Genomic DNA, 20920 nt, shown 5'->3' on the forward strand with positions numbered 1-20920 from the left:
AATCACTCGCAGTACCTTCTTTTCTTTCTCGTTAATTTAACAATCTACAATTTTTTATATATATTTTTTACGCACCTTTTGTTAGCCACCCTCTGATTGACATAACAATGACAATTCTTATAAGTGACCATATTTTAAGAATTGGGTCGAATTAAGAATTTTCTTGAAACCTTTAAGAGCCAACCAAGAAGCAATCGATCTACTACGAATTGAGCGTTTTGTCAAAAAGTAAGCAAATATCATTATTATACTCAGGGATATTTCAGATTTCAAAACTAGAGACACCTTAAACTTTAAAGATACGTCCATTTCCGCATCCGTATAGATAATAAAATCGATCAGCCCCTATATCCAATAATATCTATGATGCTCACTGATATCTTCAAGATTTCTCATCAAGCTGCTTTCTCTATTTTATTAACCATTTTCCAGTACCCACATTCCTCTCTGATGTGTGAACCATTCAAACCTAATCTGATAACATCAGCTCCAAACTTAAAGCGGCTTGCTTATTGCGATCTTCCAAAACCTGCCTTTTCTATACTACTGAAAATTGTATTTTTCCTAGTATTTTACAACGACCATGAAGTTTTCTTGATATTTACCCCACTGAAATATCAATATCCTATCTCTCTTTATAACTATACAAATCCCGGCCATTTTGGAAGATTTTTATACTAAATATCAGTTTATAAGGAGGTTACATAAAAACTGCTTGGAAATCTAAAATAATTAAAGCTCCTTATATTTTCTGAGGAATTATTTATTAATATATTTTATTGCGTGACAAAGTTTTGTCTCTACGCAGCGGGAAATTAAAAAATTTAAAGTAATACATTTTAATTCATACAGTTATCGATGATTAATAAAACACGCCTCTAATTTAATATTATAAGGATTTGTAAGCACTGCAAAGTGAAATCATTCGATTGTAAATAAAGTAAACTACTTGTAGTATAGAAAACATAACTACGTCACACGAACAGGGCTGCAGCAATTTCAGGATTTATGGTAGTCGATTTATCGTTCGCTTCGCTCGTCCGTCATAAAAAAGAAAGCTTCGTATCTAAAAAAGTTTCCGTTCCTAGTTAGGAAATATAAGCAGTTCCATCGATGCGTGATCTTAGCAGCAAACGAATGCCTATTATGGATTATCTCTCTCTCTATACATATAAGAATATTCATTTTTAACGTAAATATTTTATTTTGTATACTATATATGGTAAATAGTAATAACTTAATCTTTCGGGAGGTTAAATTTTACTTACACTTATACTCCAACATTAAAGTAGTAGACCTATATTTCTTTGTATATTTTTAACTTTAATTTCTTTTTTAAATTACGTTATAAAGCAACAGTTATTGTTATTTATTTTTATTAACAATATTATTTTTACAATTTATATATATATATATATAAGCAATAACCGTGGAAATGAGTAATAAATTAAATTAAATATAAAACACATCATTTAACGTAAGAATTAATTTCTGTGTAATGCAAATGTGGATTCAATATTTTTCTCCATAATACCAGTTAGTAAGAAAATGGTACAAATAATTTAAAAAAATGTATGATAGCAAAAGAAGATTCCATGAAGAACAGTAAAGATTGAAGCGAAGGGAGAATAAAATGTTTCCTCTTGGGTTTCAAGGATCTCGTAAAGGAAAGTAGAAGATGATCGAGAATGGTCGGACATGGAAAACAAAGTAGAGAGTGGGATGAGGTAAAAGGAGTGTGACACAGGATCTCTATAAGGCTGCTGTTGGGATCGATAGACGTTATTGGATATTCAAGCTGGCTGATGTCGTTATCTACAGGGAAGGATGAGAGTTAAAGGGGACGAGCATTGTTAAAAGGAACGTTTTTGGATTGGGAAATCCCACCAAGAAAAGTTGAGCTTAATCACCCCATTTGTCCAAACCAAAAATTACTATCGCTATTTGTTTATATGCAGTGCCATATTATTTACGTGTTTCTGCTCTCACTCTGCCCCTCCTTAAATTTCTCTTTATTGTATTGTAAAGTACACACAGACTTGGTTATAAATAAATTTCTTTTAAAAACTTAATTCTCAAATAATATTTCACTTGCATTTTAAACTAAAAACAAAACAGTTTATTTTGCTAATAAATATGATACGTTTGTAGGTATTTTACGTTCTTTCGAGTACCAAACTCATTGATTTTGTATAAAAATATAAAAAGTTAATGATAAACATTTCTTATCAAACACTCCTTTATATCTATTGATAAAAAAATATAGATTAGATTTATACATATATACACGCTGATAACTTTGAAAAAAAAAGTAAAAATGATTATAAAGGGGGAAAATATTTCAATTGTGTTTAAATGTACAATCGACTTTTAAGGAAAAAGCAAAAAACAAATATAAAGCTACATAAATGCTTTGACGATTTTAAAAATTGATCAAGCCCGCACTACTGATAGTATAACTAAATCATGATAATTGTTTACATTGGCATCAGAGTGCTACGTGTAACCCAATGTAGAAATCGATGGTAATTATTTTAATTAACTAGAAATTTGTATAGAATTATATATTTTTATGTTTTTTATTTTCTATATAGTATATCTTCTAAAGAGTCAGTCTAATGTATGATAAGCTATTCCCGAATTATAAGCACATATTTCCAGGTAAAATTGTTATAAGATTAATAGAAATGGTTTTTAGTAAAAAATTAACTCGAAGCTTTTATCGAAATCTTTGAGAGCCGTATATCTGCCAGCTTTAACTCTCTTACGCTATTCTGCTGAGGCTTTTTCAGCAACCTATTTGTCAAGCTTTCTTCCACGTGTCCTTTACCTTGGCAATTTGCCTACTTTTCTCGTCGCCTATTTCTTCATAAAGGGATTTGTCTCAGACCACGGGCTTCGGCTCGGACTTGAAAATTTCATCCTCGGCAACCCTTGTACAATATTTTATTCAATCTTGGCCATTTATAAGTCTGCTTGGCATAGAATTGGCTCCATTTTTCCTTTTGCTTTTGAAATTTATGATAATTAGTATTTCAAGGCTCTAATACAAATCTTTCAAACTAATTAACCAAATACTATAGAAACATCTTTAAGTTTAACATTGTTTACTTTGTAATTTAAGAGGACAAAGTCTTCAATTTTCTTTAAATAATAAAGTTGTATTTTGTATCCGTTTGTTTGGAGAAAATATTAAAGGAGACAAATCTATGCTTATAAAATTAAGTGATGCACCCTATTGCTTCGATGGCTTGTTCAAAAATAGCAGTTGACGTGAGTTCACTTATAGTTTTGTGTATGCAAATTTTAAATCTGATTTTCCGTACAAACATTTTTTAACGTTCCCCAATTGGCAGCCAATCTGCTGAAATGTTAAAACCCGGCTCCTTGTTAAATAAGTATAAGGGCAGAATAGTGGCATAATAATTAACAAAAGACTTTAGAAAGTTATGGATTGGCTGGTTCTTTAGTATTTTCGATTGCAAAAAAGTGGTGATGGCAAGGAATGGAATAGTGATGGTAACGGAGGGAGGGGGGAGGGGTGTGAGAAAAGAAATGAAGGAGGTTGAGGGTAGAAGGAGGAAGAAGACGATGGTACGACGGTGAGAGGATAGTGGAAGAAAGAGAGCAGTGGGTTACATCGACAGCCAACCTCCAGAGTGTTGGAATACTCGTCTTCTCGCCTCCCAAAGGATTGAAACTGGAACGACAGCAGTTTGTTTCATAACTCTGGTCGCTCTTTCAGACCACAATTTCAACCTGATAAGTCCATGAGAATTACCCATAAAAAGCAGGATACTCTTTTAAAAGTTGACTAGTCAAATTTATTTCTCCTCTTATTCAACAAGAACATTCATTATTCGCACGAACTTATTACAATTCCAACTGTTACCATTAGCCAAAAAGATTTTCTCGTTGAAAGGAATTCTACAGAAATATAAAGTAAGAATATATGGTTGCAGACTAACTTCAATTGTTAAATATTCTAAATATATTTTTTCATAAATCAAATAAATATTTGGTAACTTGTTTTTCTATTATTCATGCAGATTATTTTAAATCGCCACCGATAAACTATTTATTTAGCTAATTAATTTAATTTTCTTTATCGCCTGACGTCTAGTTATTGGATATATCTGCGAAAACTGATATTAATTTGATCATATCAATGGTATATAACAATTACGTTGAATGAAGTGTATCGATCTTCGTTCTAAAATAAAACAAAGAAGTAGCTTATTTGTTTACAAAGTCTAAATTACCTAAGTAATTAAACTCATACGAATTGGTGAATTATAGATAAACAGGTTTTTTGTGTTTCCATCTAGTTATAATACTATACGTATGTGACGCTCTTTCATTTTACGTGGCAGCATGTCGACAACGATATATTTCAATTTCGTTAATTGCAAGACCAGTGGAATTTGTGGCTAGCAAATTTTCACAGTGTCAGGTATACTCTCATAATTGAACTAGTTCCTCGTGTCCCATGAAATCAACTAACCAAATATTTGTGCAGTCATATCTGCCCGGCTCCTCAGACAGTAAGTGGCTTTAAGTAAATCCGAAACTGTTGTCGCGCGCATTTTGTAAACTATCGCAAATAAAACTTGAAACTAAAGAGAATTTACTCTTCTCTCTAATCTATTTTAAGTATTAGAAACCACTTTAAAAAAATTTGTTATACAGAATTTGTTTTTGAAAACATTCAACGCTCTCTCTCTCTCTCTCTCTCTCTCTCTCTCTCTTAGAAAGAGAAATAAATATATGAATAACTTACTATAAGTAAGAAGTACAAGCTCCAAGTGTTGCTTTGACTATACAGGGGTCGTGTACACGATAAAATTTATATGCATACTAATAAATCTTTATTTTTTCCATTGAAAAGAGAAATTAGCGATTTACTTAAAACGAACTCTTATTCCATCTAAATCGTAAAATGTCAGAAAAATTTCTTTCTCATTCTTTCCATTAACAAACAATCTTGATAAGCTCTGATAATTTAAAAAGTACTATTTTCTTATAAAATTCACAAATGTATTGTGCATAAAAAATATCAAATAAAGAGGTCAGGGGATATAGCGTTTATATTAGAGAAGAGCAGAAAATAATCTATATGTATAATGATGAATGAATAAAAATAGATAACAATCGCGAAGCTATCCCAATTATAGGGCACGATATGAGAATATCGCTGTTATAAAAATTTATAAGCTGAATAGTTGAAGTAATAGGTTTTGAGGTTTTGTTTGGAATATAAAGTAGTGTAGGTGAAGTAATAGGGAGAGAGCGGGATATCATATCACATGGAGATTGAACACAGTAGAAACAGCTTTTTCCTTCTCATTGTCCTTTACTAATTAAGTACCAACTGAAGATTCGTTATCTGTTAGTGCTGATTCGGCTTTTCTCACATAACCTTGTGCTTTTCAAAGCAGTGGTGTTCTTGCTGCTTTTGCTACTTCTGCTTCTGCTGCTTATGCTTCAAACTATCAGAACTCCATCTACTTCATTAAGACCAAGGCTATTTTATATTTAAAAAAATAATTTATGTTGAACCTAAAGAGTCCTTCATTTATTATTTCGCATAGTTTGACAACATTTATTTTATACTCCTAATGTTAATTTAGTAATGATAATTATTATTTAAATCAAACAGTTTTTAATAATGCGTCATTTCTGTTTAAGTCTTTTATCGATAAAAAGGTATACTTCTTTCTGTTCATTAAAATAAAAAATAAGATTGGTTCTTACAATAGTTTTTTATTTTATGATGTAACTAAATCAAAAAAATGTAATACCACATCGATCAATAAACGTTCTAGATTAATCTCAGAACGAAATTAGCATTTTGCAATAATAATTTGTACAAGGTTATTGATATATATTTTCTTGTAATATATTTTTCTAATATAAAAGTATACGAGGCATTCACATTTATTTTCATTATTAATATTAAAGAACTATTTAGTTCTGCTAAATTTCGATATTCTAAACTTCGTTTATGAAACTTTTGTCCCAATAAACGTAGGTATATTTGTAGATGACACTAACCAACTGACCAACAATCAATTTATTATGTACATGTGAATATACATATATAGTTATTCGTTTTGTGTAATTGGGCATGATATTTATTTTGCAAGATTGCTTTCAATATCTTTCTCATTCAGCCATTAAAAAACAATATTTTATTTGTGAAAATGCAATTCCCGATCTAGGTTTGAAAGCTTTAAATTAATATTGAATACATCGACATCAGTTGAACGAAATCTCCAGGGATAGTACGTTTAGTCTCACTTACCTGATCTCACTTAGTATAATACCCAACTGCCAGTATGTACTTCATAATTAGAGTCCCGGTAATAGAGATTTCCCACTCAACGTATAGCTAAACATCTATTACCCAAAAATATTACGTACGAAAGCAGTAATCCTTAGAAACATGCCACATATAGAAACAAAAAGAGTAGATTCAACAAATATCTAATGAATAATTAAATGTATAAAATTGTGATAATAAATTAGTCAAAACATAATGCATTATGTGTATAAATAAACGATCTATAATTCTATTAGGAATGAACAAAAGATAAATGTAAGAGATAAAAACAAAGTGTTTGCGTGAATATGACACAATGCCATACGTTCCAATTATTTAAAATATTTAATCCTAATAATTACCAATAGCTTTTTTAAGTTTTTAACAGGACTTGATCGAATAATTCTATCCAATTTATTTGTGGAAGGTTATAAAATAATAGTAATATAACCACATAAAGTCAACCAATCATTCTTTCAAAACCATTTTTAAAATAAGTTTACAGTATGGCCATTGAAAAACAAACAAAGGTATGTACACTTTTTATTGAAAAGCAGCGAAATAGTCATAGGCCAGAACAACGTTGTCGTCAGTTTTTCAGATCTTTCGCTGCATAATTTATAATAATACTATAAAATACTAAAATAAAAATTGTGAGGATCAGAAAGTATTTAAAATTTTTCTAAAAACAAAACTTAAAAAAGACAACGATCAAAGTGATGATTTAATGAATTTTCAGAATAGTAAAAATATTACTGATAATACTGAAGAATAAAAGAAGTAATAGTAAAGTTAGAAACTAGCTGCGAACTTTTGATAAAATAAGAGACACTATAGGAGTAAACATCCATTTTCGTCTTTACGAGGCAATGGCTCGTGGTAGTTCTGGGCGTTCTGACTGCAATGAGATAGGAGTATGCATGCGAATTGCGGAATGAGGCTTGCTTATAACATCTATGTATATGTCAGACATAGTAAAATGCTATAGGGAGGAGCAATATGAGAAAACTTGACGATGACAAGCTGCTTCTCTTCTGCCGACTTAAAACTTTTTATGTTTTCACCTCTTGTCACTGACTCTCTACATGATTTTTTCCAATCCGTTGCTTTTTACACGTATTATAAAATAATATTTTCTCAATGATAGATTGTATTAACAACATTGCAAGATTTAATTCTTAATTTCTGTATTATTGGTTTTTTTTTATAAAAAATTTGAAAATGTTAAGCGTTTAATCAGTCCTTGCATTGGTTGCATTGGTGTTTAACAAATTTAAACACTTTTGTAGAGAAAATTTTCGGTGAGTTTAGTGTTAAAAGGTAATGAGTAAATGGAGTTTAATCGTTATGGTGCAGCAAAACTATATTCAAGAAAATGCGGTAGTAAACCTGTTGTTGCATTGAGAAAGTCATAAGGTTTGAGGAAGCATTTACGATTAATAAAATTGATAGAAAGACTAACGTAGAAAAAAAGCAATTTCTTTCAGTAAATTATTTAGACTATTTATTTCAATTACTATCTGGTAATTTAAATTAACTTCTTAATGTTTTTTAATGTTGAACAATTAGCAATAATTTACCTTTAAAATTTTGTTTTATGAACTATAATAAATACTCATGAAACTTAAATAACATTGTTACTTTCATCATTGATAGTAATTGCATGTAAAATAATTTTTTCTTTGTATCAGTCAATGTATAACAGAAATAGCTGTTTCTATTGAAATGTTTATGTGGGTGTACATACTTTGAAAATGTACACTTAATTTGAAATATTAGAGAAAATATTTAAAAATTTCAAGAACAAAAAGTTTATTTAACATCATATTTCTATTTCAATAAGTCGAAAACAAAAATCATCATAAAACATTATAGTTCCAGAGCAATTGTATATAAATTTAGCTTATAGAATAATAAAGTAAATAAAAATCTCTCTAACGAGAAATAGGGAACAGTAACTATGTTAAGCTGCTTTAAAGATTATAAATAGATTTGTCTACAGTGTTTCAGAATATAATCTGTAGGTGCATTCGTAGCCTAACAACTATAGTTGAAACTAATTTCTTTGCTAATGTTTTTACGTTAAATTTGTGGAAAAAGCTTTGATCCAAATTAGCTCTGCAGTGAAATCTAAGCTTTGCCTCGATAAAAATAAATGAAATGAAAAGATAACAATAACCGACAAGTTTTATACTATATTAAAAGTCGGTCTTTTAGTTGACTACATGCGCGATTTATATATATATATATATAGTCTTGCAGATGATAGAAAAAAATAATCAAGATAAAAATACAGATAGACTATTTCCGTATAGATCAGTGGCAAGCACTGATGGAGACTGAGAGGAAAAGAAAGAGAGATATGTATAGATATGCACACTATATATTTTCTGTTTTATGCTAAAATTTAATTCCTATATTTGTGCAAAAAAAGTGATTACAATATCGAGCAAGAAAAAGAAAGAGAAATATAAAGAAAATCACATATTATACTTATTAATGGTGATTGTAAAAGGGTAACTGAACAGTCCAACTAAATCAGTAGAGCAATTAGTCAAGGGAGATAGAAGATGCGGGCATTATTGTATGTGATTGCGTTCTCGCAAGGTTGAAAGAGTTGGAAAATGGGTATAAGGATGATGGACTGGATGGTCTGGCTGGCTGGTGCTGGTGCCGGTGGTTAGCATCACAGGGGCTGTTTCTCCTTTCCATGTGGGTTGGTTGGCTGGTTGGTGGGAATCGATACCTGCCGGTTGCCCCTACCCAGTTCAACACACTCATACACGCACACAAACACTGTACTCTGGCTGGAGGCAGTGACGCCGACCGACACCAAACCAAGTACCAAACCAACCCAACCAGCCCGCCAAGCAAGCAGCGAGCTGCTCGCGCAGTCTTGCCCTGGAATCACCTGGAATACACACATCACCCTTCGCCTGTTGCAGCACAAGGGGCGTACGAACACACGGCTAACGCGAAAGCAAAATAAATGTGCACCTCTTAGCTGGCCAACAACCGTCAATGACCTTTGTGGCCCCTAATCCTCAACCACCATATTCCAGAACAAACATTTTTCTTACTTCTCTACTAAACAAATTAGTTGAATATTAATATAATCTCTTTTGTTAACCGAAAGACACTTTTTTTGTTTCAAACTCATGTATGCTGTGAAAGCTGATCGTACATTTCGGAGCTGGTCAAAAATTTTCAATCTCACGTACTGTCTCTATTTGTTTGAATCCCTCTCGTTGTAGTATATCAGAATAACCATCAGTCTTATAGCTGCTTAAATATATCAGTTAGTTATACGGGCGTGTCACTTAATTCACCATATAGGGTGAGCGAAAATTTTGATTATTTTTGCAATTATGATGGGATAATTTAAGCTTTTCATATTACTTATTTGGATCGAAATTAAGAATACTTTCAAGAAGCTAATATGAAAAAAACTTAATATTTTTTATTTTTGCAAAGATAAACAAAAATTTATTTCCACTTTAGTGACCGATTTGAGTGACGTACTTAGTAGAATAATGCAAATTCTTACTAAAATTTAACTTGCTCTTTAACCAAAAGACACTCCTTTACTAAAAAATCATGCATGCTATGAAAGTAAAATTATTGCACATTCTGTAGCCAGCCAAAAGCTGTCAGTGACAGCTAGCATCTTTATTCCTTTACGATACGTATAATACATTAGAACAATGAATGTTTTACCTTTTTAAATGTACAAATTTATTATATATAATGCAAATTGTTACCGAAATTTAATTCTTTTTTTAATCGGAAGACACTCCCGTCATTTAAATCTGATGTGAATACAGTTGTTTGTGAGAGTAAAATAATTGTACATTGCTTAGCTAGAGCAAATAGCCGTCAATGACCTACTGCCACTGATCCCTCACTATCATACATCAAAGCTATTATTGCTTTACCTTTCTGCATTTATAAGTTAGTTACACTCTATAATACAAATTTTCACCAAAGGTTCTCGTTATTCCAAATTTTTCATGACTAGAATAAAATGCGTTCGAAGCATATCAATTTTACAATATTTTTTCAAATACACCTATATCGTGAAATGAATGCGCACCTACCGGTCAATAACCGTCATTGACATATTGTGTTTAATCCTCCACCAAAACAAAATAGACTAGATTAATTATTGCCTCACTTACAACTCTCAGCACTACACTTTTATAGTGTAATCATTGGTAGATATACAGTTTCTTCCATTTAGCCTTTTCTGTGGCCAATTATTCTCACATTGTGCCCCTATTGTTTTATTATTGCTGGATAACCTGGAAATAATCAAAATTAAATCTTAAAGTAAATAAATTCTTATATATACAAGTACTTCAGTATTTTCTACATAATTAATACGATATTTTCCAATACTTTTAAAAGTTTTCTTTCTTTTATTATTGGCTAAACCAAATACGAATAAATTTGTTATAATACTTCTATTTATCCTATTAGCACAGTATTTTTCTAATATCCCGTAAAATAACATTTCTTATTATAGGTTAACGATAAGCAAAAATAAGGCATTACAATTCAAAACCAATTAATAAATTCGTAGACCATATAGTATATATATATATATATATATATATAGAGATGCGAAGTACTTAAAGATAGCGTGTATTTCCAGGATTGAAGCCAGAGGGGTGAGGGGAAGGAAGACTAGCCACCATGACATGTGTTCATATATATAGCACATAGATATACATATATGTATAAATGCTATTGTATATATATGCTGTATGTATGAGCACGTGTCATGTGTGTGTGGTGGCGCCTTCCTCTATCACCTAACCCTCCTCTGGCACAACCCCCCGCGGCCCCCGCGCCAAAAGTATGACCTTATGCTCTCTCCAGATATATATTTCAGTACCTCTACGTCTTAGGCTTTGCTGGTTACCTTATCTAATTGTATCCATACACATAGAGGTTTGTATAAAGGGCATATATAATAAAAGCACGTCCCTTATTGTTAGCTCCCCACAAAACGTTAACGTTCGTTCTAAAACCTAGACTAATTAACTCTTTTATATCTCTTTACTTTGCAAATTTTTCCTTTATAACAGTGCACTTTGTTTTTTAATTTCCTCGACCCTTCCCATTTTTCGAAGCTATAATTATATATTTTGAGTCTCTCAGTTTCAGTTTAAAACAAGATTTACATGATACAGTTGTGTGTGTGGGTGTGTGAAAATATCAATAAAACGTAATATTTTTTAACAATTTTCAGGCTATTGCAAAGATACACTATAATATACATACATGAAAAATAGATTTACTAAAATGTCCGTAAGTCTTAGTATTATCATTGAAATTTCCAACTAGTCTCTTTTTGCTCTACTCTTTACCAATTTACGCTTTGCAATAAAATTTATTATTCGTGCTTTTAATATTTATTTCCATTAGTGCAATTTATGTCAATCGCTAATACGTGTCATGTTTTATTTCGAATAGCGATTTTCTTCTAAAAAATTCATTTTTCTATCGTTTCTCTTTCGTTATTCGAGCTTATTTTCATGCTTTTGTGTATCCATTTTATTTATGAACGATTTTTCTCTTAGCACTTGATGCTTACTCGAGCTATTCTTTTGCCTTGAAAATTTCTCATTGAGGATCTTTCTCTGTATTGCCCCTCTTGTAGTTCTCGATGTCGTTCCAGTTACACTTCCCTTTCCATGTCAGTTCCACCTCCAATTGCTGCAGCCCCACTTTTCCTTATCGCTCCAATTTCTCTGCGGTATTTCTGGCTCGATGGATCTCACGATGCTCGACTCCTCTGAATTCATTCCGTTCCTCTTCGTTTAAAATCGCTTCGTTTTGTAGCTCTGCAGTTCACTACTAATGTACTGTACTATACCTTCATGTGTCGTTGCACTATAGAACAGAATTAAATGTGCTTATACATATGCTAGAAAATAATTTTTTAAATAGTTTTCTATTAATTCAATGATATTATTTTGTGAATGTTCGATAAGTAGTCTTTGTATCTATTGAAGTATATCAGCTTAAAAATATACAATCAAAATTCTTCGGTTGTAGGTACACTGTAGATTTGATTTCAAAGACAGTCAGAGCTCAATTACATTAAGTCAGCAGTACCTTATAAGCTGCTAATGCTTTGTAGTCAGCTCAACAATGGGAGAAACTCCAAGTATTTTAATATTTTACATTGCAAGTTCCATGGAACGAAGGAATTCCGTCTTTCGCAGATATTTATAGAGTATATATAACTTGTATAAATAATTTAAATAAAAATTTTTTCTATTCATAAATAATCGCTTGTTTTATATTATCAATCTTTGTGCAAAAAAAAATCTATTCAATTAGCGCGGTCAGAGATACTATAAATGACCAGATGCAGTTGTAAATTATCGTAATACTAACATTTTAAATTTTGTTACATTTTAAATCGTTGTTTATTCAAGAAATACATATATAATAATTTGTCCTACACACGCGTTAAAACTATAGCAAAAATTATTCAAATATATTTTCTTTCGTGTTTATTATATTTTTGCTTTTATAGAAAAAGTATTTACATCTTAAAATATATAATATTATACCACTAATAGGTTTAACTCATTTTAATAATTATTTTGTATGCAAAAAAGGGTTTTCCATAGGTCGATGTTCAGTTTGCTCTTATACCTACCATTAAAAGGAAAACCAGTAAATTTTCTACACTCTTTGATGTAAAGCGCAACACGATGCAAACTCTATTTCTTATATTCCAGCTTGAAATATTTTACCTCGCACACTACTGCTACAAGAAGAAAATCGTTAGAACGTATTACCCAAGAACTGCAGCTTATAATACAAGGGCATATTTTTTGTTTCCTAACCAATTTTTAAGGGGGTTAAATAAATGAATAAAGAGAGATATCACTCTTTTATCTAAGTGCATATTCGAAGATAAGTATAAAAATAAGTAATTAATTAGAATAAATATTTAAAAGCAATGGATCGTCGAGTATTGCTGAAAGAAAAAGTTAATTGACTCGTCAGTCGTATAATATGTGATATCTTGTTTTTAGTAGTTTATAAAGAAAGAAAGAGTAATAACTCTTGAAAAGCAATTTTTAATGATCATTAGAGGTAAAGGAAGAAACTTGAATTATACGTGCAAAGTTGTATATAAAAGATACATATTTTATAACGTAGTGTTATAGTAATTGTGAATAGAAAAGCTGAAGAAAAGTCGAATGAGAGGCTATGTAAATCTTACTTTTTTGAAATAAATTTTGTTTATACGTTGAAAGGAATGGGGAGTGTCGGCAACAACAGGACAGGAACGGCAACAAATGGGCCGACGACTCTCCTGCCAGATGCAAAGCCAACATTGATTGATCGAGAGCAGATAAAAATCGACTTCTACAAGACGTATGATGTCATGACCGGAGTAAGGATAGCAGCGACTCTCGGTGGCTTTTTCAGTCTCATGGTTTTGCTGGTAGTTTATAAAAGCAGGTAAAAGGATATTGCACCAATTTATAAATAATGGCTAAGAAAATAGATTTTTAAAAACAATTTGACCAGATTCAAGATTTCAAAATATAATAAATTTGCCTAAAAAAATAGGTACAAATCGATTTATAATTGAGATAGATATAAACATTTATTCAAATTGACGAGAAACTGTAAAGTAGCTGTGAAGCATAAACTGTAAGAGAGTTAAGAGGATGGACAAAGCGATGAAGCAAACGGATTTTTCACAGGTGTAAGTCGAGCAAACAACTGGATGATCCAAGACTGACTGCAGCGGCAGCTGCAGCTGTAGCAGAAGCCGAAGCTGAAGAAAGAGCATTGGCTATCGCCCTCGAAGCAATCGCTAGATTACCGCCAAAGCCAGCTCGAGGTCCTAGAAGGTCTTTGTGCGTCGAAGTAAGTCTAAAAGCAAAAAGATATAGATATTATCATTTGATGGTTGACAATAAACAAGGAGCGGATATAAAAATTTGTCTATAGATTAACTTTCAATTAAAAGCACCAATCACAGTTGGCACACGTCTGATTTTATAATAATTATCAAATCAAAGAGTAAACCTTTTATAATCAAAACTTCTCTATATGCTATGAAATATTCTTCGCTATGAATCGTTTTGATATTGCCAAGAATAAAACACAAATCCTGTGCAGAATTTATATTAGAAAATTGTGATTAGGTGAATCAGCAACGATCTCCAATAGAGGCACCCCGGTTTGCTTCGGTCGGTGGCGGTTACGATGCGTTGCTAACGGCGCCAATGAGATCGCCAAGGTTTCAGGCGCTGCCGCTGCCACGATCCAACGATTACAGGAGGTGCAGCTCGGTAACCTGTAGCAGCACCGCGAGCAGCTACCTGGAACGCCGAGGTTCCGTCATGGTCATGCCGTGCCTTCCGCCTCCTTCGTCCTATCCAAGATACGCCCCCTACAACGAACCATGGGATTCGTATTATCCTATCGGTATTCAGGTAAGTCCCATGCATTTATTCCATCCTCCCTCATTCGCTTATTCTTACCGCGAAACCCTCTTACCAATCAGATAATCCAACCAACCCCGGATTTATCGCCATGCGGTAGCGAGAGTGGCTTATACGAGGATGAGGCGCTGGATAAGAATCAGATTAGACGACAGCAGCAACAGCGCCATCTTCATAATCATCATCTACATCATCATCACCATCACCATCATCATCATCATCATCATCATCAGGGATCGTCAGGAAAACGAGCACCGTTGGCGTCGATGGGCAGTGTCGACCCACCCGAGCCAGATTCAAGGTCACTCGGTTCGGACTCGGTATTCCTGAGGAACGAGGACAATAGTATACAAGAGGAGGAATTACGGGAGGCCGAGGAGCTGAGTTCCGAGGTGGGCAAAAGTGATCGTTCGAAGCAGGGACCGAGGGGAAGACTGGTTAGTGTGGGGTTGAGGGAAGAGGGGGATGAGGAGGACGAGGAGACGGAAACGACGGGGGGAGAGAGATGGAGCGAGCAATGGGACAAGTGCATCGATACGGAGGACGAAGTATCGGGTATGTCGACCGACTCGGATGCTCCTGGCCCAAGTTATCGTCGTTACTTCCACTTTCCGCCCAAGAAGAAGCGAACCGCACTCGCGAGGTGGGATAGTTGCGCCGGCTGCGTGCCAAGGCGACGATCCGTTGGACCCATTCATCCGTCTTGCCCGTCGTGCACAAAGTAAATAAGCACTGCATTCTGTTACGAGTGTTATTATGACTAATACCCTTTGCTCTTCTCTTTTATGTACTCTATGTTACTCTCTTCAAACCTCTCTCTCTCTCTCTCTCTCTCTCTCTCTCTCTCCTCGCACTGGTAGTTTTAGTCAATCTCTTCAAAAAGGGCTTGCACATTTACAAAATTTTTCTGAAATGGAAAAGGAATTTTGTTAAAGTTTATTACAGACAGTGAAATATTATATTTCAATAAATGTGGTAGAAGAAACTGTGTAAATCGTTTTAATCGTAAATTATAAAGAAAAATTCGTTTGGATTAATCTTTCGTAACGAGCTCGGTACTGTGATGGCTATCCATAAAATTGGTTATACTGTACTTTATAGTATGCATATAGTATATACTATATATATATATATATATATATATATGGATAGATTTTCTTCAAAATAAAACCTCAGTTTCAATATAAAATACTCATCTACTAAAAGTTAATCAGTTTCTTAAGACTACACCCATATGATCTTTTGAAGAGCAGCCCTATCACAAAAAGACGTAGTGTATTTGTCGTCGAAAAACTACCTTTTCTCTTGATGTTTATTACAATTTTCGAATTTCCTCTTCATATTTCTAACTACTTATAGTATCTCTAAAATTATTCAATGTACCAAAATCAGATCATTTTGACGACATTATGATTCATTTTACTACCTAAGAATTGAATGGATTATTTATATATTATATAATTAATGTCTTTTATATTATGTACACAGGGGCCGCTAGATAAAGCGAATCAGGGCAAAAAGTGCCTAAGATTATACTTATAGGCAATCGGCATTTGATCAACTGATAATAAACAGAGATGTACATTGATACGCTGTCTCTCTCTCTCTCTCTCTCTCTCTCTCTCTCTCTGTTTGTCCCCTTCCTAAAAGTTGAATTCATTTGTCGTCGAAAAAATATTGTCAATTGAAAGTCAAAGAGAAATAGTATATTACTCTCTCCTACAGACCCTACACGCACATACAATCATTAGCTGCCTCTGTTTAGTCAACAGGGGATCAATTCTGAATTACGCATATTCGCACATAAAACATTTAAATTCTATAATAAACGTGGCATAAACTGTACGTTATATGGCGCTTCGTGCGTAATTCGGAATGTAGCCACAGGTGATAATGAACTTATGTGTGAGTACGTGAAAATGAGAGAGGGAGGGAGAGAGAGAGAGAATTAAGTGCGCCACTTCTCTCGCTCACTCTGATCTTACCAATTCTCAAATGAATTTAGTTTATGGAAAGGGATAAGAGGAGTGACTGTTGAAGGCCGGTGTAATGAACAAAATATAGGCAAATTAATATACAACATACCGAAGAAAAATGTACAAGTGAAAATTTGGATTGGCAATTTTTCAAATATTTGCACGCTATGTTTTAACACGAGGCTTGTCTGTTTTGCCCGTTACACCGGCTTTGAGAGAATCAGTGAATCATTGTGGATTTCCCTGTCTATATATATATAATCGATCAATATACAAAGGCGATTGCCCGATTGCGATTTTGGTCCCTTTGTTCCTATTGCACTTTATCTAGCGGTCCCTGCATACTCTACACTGTGTTTGGTTCTCCTCTCCAGAGCGAACGTTATTTTAAATTTACAAAGGCAAGAATGTAAAGAAGCTGATAAGAAATTTAACGTTAGATCTCATGGTGATTGCAGGCCTCAAGCTGCGTCAAGTACAACGATGAGGTCGAAGGCGAGTACCGCAGTAACAACAATAACAGAAACAACACGCACAAACACAACAACGACGATGACAACTGCGACGGGCAAGAGTGTATCAACGACGACGACGACGACAACGATGACGGTGGCAAGAGCGCCAAGAGCAAGTAGCAGCACACAAAGCAGCATCGAATCCTCGTCCTATTCGCCGCCGATCGAGATGAAACATGTGCCAGCAGCAGCACCGCTGCCCTCAACGCCACCTGTATGGTCCCAGGAGACACTATTTTAGCTTGTTCCCTGCACTCCCACCATAGACGCGCTAAAAGGCTTCGGACGAAGAGAGATATGAAGAATAAAATATTAAACAAAAATGCACAAGTTAAATATAAATCCTTCTAAAAATTCGACCAATGATACTTGGTTCGTGTTTAATATTCTCTTCCTTATATTTATTACTATGCGAAGCTCTGTGTGAGTCTATCTCTCTCCTTCTTTCTTTCGCAAACCAATTCCTCCTCCAGCCACTTGGACGCGCTCGGCGCTACCACCAGAGGACTCCGCAGTCTCGTGCCAAGTAGTTACACCTGATATAAATCAGACAAGCTACAAGCGTGACAACGCCTATCATTCTTTTCTTGAATTTCAACGTTGCCATACGAATCCGTATACCAGCAAGCCACCAGAAATCCTAACATCGATCAATCTCATCCTTCGCATAAGTAGAAAAGAAACTCTTTGTTCTATAGCGTCAGCCTTCTGAAAGATAAACCGATCGCACACACACATGAGGTCTTTAACTCACTCACACATGTACATAAGTTCAGTCCAGAGCGCAGTTTCATTTTCACTTCCGACAATATCTTTATGTCTGCCAATTTCACGTCTATAACTACCAAGAATTTCAAGTACTTTTAGGAACGATGCTATATATTTTTGCCTGGCCAAGCCAAAAATGTAAGAATTTATCGGGAGTGAAAAAGAAGGGGATGCTCAGAACGGACTAGAGGACCAGTTTGACCGAAAAGCTGATAACACAGCAACAAAATAGGAATTTATTTTTCTACATGCGTGACGATAATCAATTTATTGGAACGAAACGTGCTACTTTTTCAAAATGAAATAATAATATTGCTGGAATGGTTGACAAAAATATACGTGCAACGTGTTGCAAAATGGAAAAGAGACAAAATAAAACATACTGCTGAGTTAATGGGGATAAAAAGAGCCAAAAAACAGGGTTGATAAAGCCTAATATAGTTTCATATGAAATTGTGCCGGTTGAGAAAAAAATAACAGAGGCTTCTATTTATTTCCTGTAATTGCTGTTATATTTTGTGTGATATTATTGCTGTGTAAATTGATAAATATAATTTACGTTGTGTACTATATCCGTGGTGCCACCCTCGGTGTATTTACGGATATACCTAATTGCATAAACTCGTTGTTACATCCTATATACTTACTAATAGTTTTTCATATTCCTGTTGCATTACTTGTATAAAAAGTATCACTGAAACGTTGAAGAACACATGCAATCGCGAAGGATTCTTTGCGTATAAAACAATATTTGGAGAATAGCAACTTTGTGTCTTTTGAGGTGGGGCTTTGAAATGGTAGCCTAGATTTTCCAAATGTATTGGCATCCACAAGTCATCATCATACACCGCTGTCATAACCACGTAAGAAGAAACTCATAAGTTCGTATGATATAACAAAATTAAATGAGCTTTCAATGAATAATCAGTGATATTAGCTACAGTGAATTTCACTAGATGTGAAAGGTCAACAATAAATGAAGAGTGCAAGAGGGGATTGAAGAGTGCAAATATTTGAAATATATTTATAATTAAGAAACAAACAAGTGTTGCTGAGCTGCTTCTATTTTCAAAGATATACGACGAGCGAGCAAGTCTTTATATCGGGAGAAGAACGTTCTTTCTAATCCTTTAGCAAATAATTGTTGAATAAAATTTAACAAGTTGTTATGAAACAGATAATGTGCGAAATATGCATTAATAAATTGTTTAGAAATTTTCGTGTGAATTAAACAATTAATCCGGGGTAGAAGCTTAACTAAAATCAATGTTCTTTGTTAGCCTAAAAGGATTGGTTTATATTATATTTAATGGAAACATAAACCAGTTTTCAAGTGCTTACCGAATATACTAAAGATTAACTATTGTTAAACTTAAGAATATATTCGTCCACCTTATTTTCTACTGTATAAATAGCTATGAACAGCAAATCTCTGCAAGAAAACAGTTATTTCTCAATTAATTTTAATATTCAACACAAATTATGTACCTTTTAAATGTATTAACTTTTCTAGTAAAATCGTTCATTTTTCATTCATTCGTGTTTCATTCATTAACAAATATATGTCCCCTTTATCCATTTTGCCTAACTTTCGTTTACACCAGTCCATTCTATTACGTTCGAAATGTACAATACCATATCCAATCATAACACAGTTCTACAACACAAAACTTGTTCTAAAATAGTAAGAGTACGACGATTAATAATTATTGATGAAAGTGTGCAATTTATAGAATTTCGTTTAAATAATGGTACATAATCGTGAAAAGGTTGAGCTAATATCACTGTCAGATGAATCTCCAGACGATAACCGTTGTTTCTTGTTTTTCTTATACAAGCTCAACGTAATGAAGAGACAAAAACTTAACTGTAGAGAAGCTAGCGTTCTAGCAAGGACTTCGTACAAAGACACGAACGCGAGAATTAATTGATACAAACTAATAAACGAGCAAAAAAAGGACTAGGCTTGCTCATCACTACAATTATTATAATAAATATACTATACATATGAGACAGATATGGAATAATATTAAATGCAAATATGAAATAGTAAATGTACATGTATATACTTATTAAATTGTTACCGAGTGTATACTTATTATTGAGCTGGCAGACATTTGAAATTATCTGCATAAACAAGATTTACATTGACTTCATTATCAGATAAAGCTTGAAGTATTGATGTTAAAAAGCGAAGGAATTGTGTTGCACCATACAAATTGCAAACTTCTCATATACATAAGTGAAATTTTAATTAAAAACTTATTAATATGAAATTAATATTTTCTGATTAATTATTTATTTGCTATGTACTGTGCTGTTTGAAATCTATTCTCTTGTCGATTCTTATAATACTATCAGTTGAGGAACAGTTTTCATAAAAGCTTTGCACTAGAGAAAAGACGTAATAAACATGATTATTGTTGAAAAATAATGCTTTGTTAAAAGAAAAGTGAAAGTAAAACGAAAAATGCAAAGGCTACCGTATTGTCAAATATGTACAACAATGAAATACATTTAAACGACTTCAATCGAACAAAAAATAAATATTATTTTTGAGGTTTTTTTTTCTTAACAAAAAAATCAATATACCTGTGCGCGTAAGTGTAAAGATTATAGCACATAATGTTATTGATTAGAAAAGTCTTCAAAAGTTTGAGCATCAAACAATATTATAGGAAAGTAAAATTAATTATTGTATTTGTTTATTGCAAAAAGATTGTGACGTACGTATAATTTTAGGCAAAAATTTTGTATCACCGGACCATTCGAAAAGACTTCAGCTTTTTAAGAAAGGATTCGAATTAACATATGCTATATACAAAAGATATGGGTAGTGGATTATTTATATAA

At 33.1% G+C, this 20920-nt stretch overlaps 1 protein-coding gene across 6 annotated transcripts in view; it reads left to right on the forward strand.

The window, feature by feature from the left end:
• Positions 1–17658, forward strand: part of LOC136784810 (uncharacterized) — a 35571-nt gene extending 17913 nt beyond the window's left edge. For all 6 annotated transcript variants that reach the window (XM_066745718.1, XM_066745722.1, XM_066745720.1 and 3 more), the window contains 5 exons: positions 13606–13813; positions 14062–14227; positions 14509–14799; positions 14871–15529; positions 17243–17658. In XM_066745718.1, the coding sequence (XP_066601815.1) occupies positions 13606–13813; positions 14062–14227; positions 14509–14799; positions 14871–15529; positions 17243–17540 (1622 nt within the window). In that variant the 3' untranslated portion in view covers positions 17541–17658. The remainder of the gene's footprint in view (positions 1–13605; positions 13814–14061; positions 14228–14508; positions 14800–14870; positions 15530–17242) is intronic.
• The last annotated feature ends 3262 nt before the right edge of the window (positions 17659–20920 follow it).

Source organism: Prorops nasuta, unplaced genomic scaffold, assembly GCF_024137725.1.
Source record: "Prorops nasuta isolate Cenicafe-Biocafe unplaced genomic scaffold, Cenicafe_Pnas_1.2 PNAS00073, whole genome shotgun sequence".
Classification (NCBI taxonomy): Eukaryota; Metazoa; Arthropoda; class Insecta; order Hymenoptera; family Bethylidae; genus Prorops; species Prorops nasuta.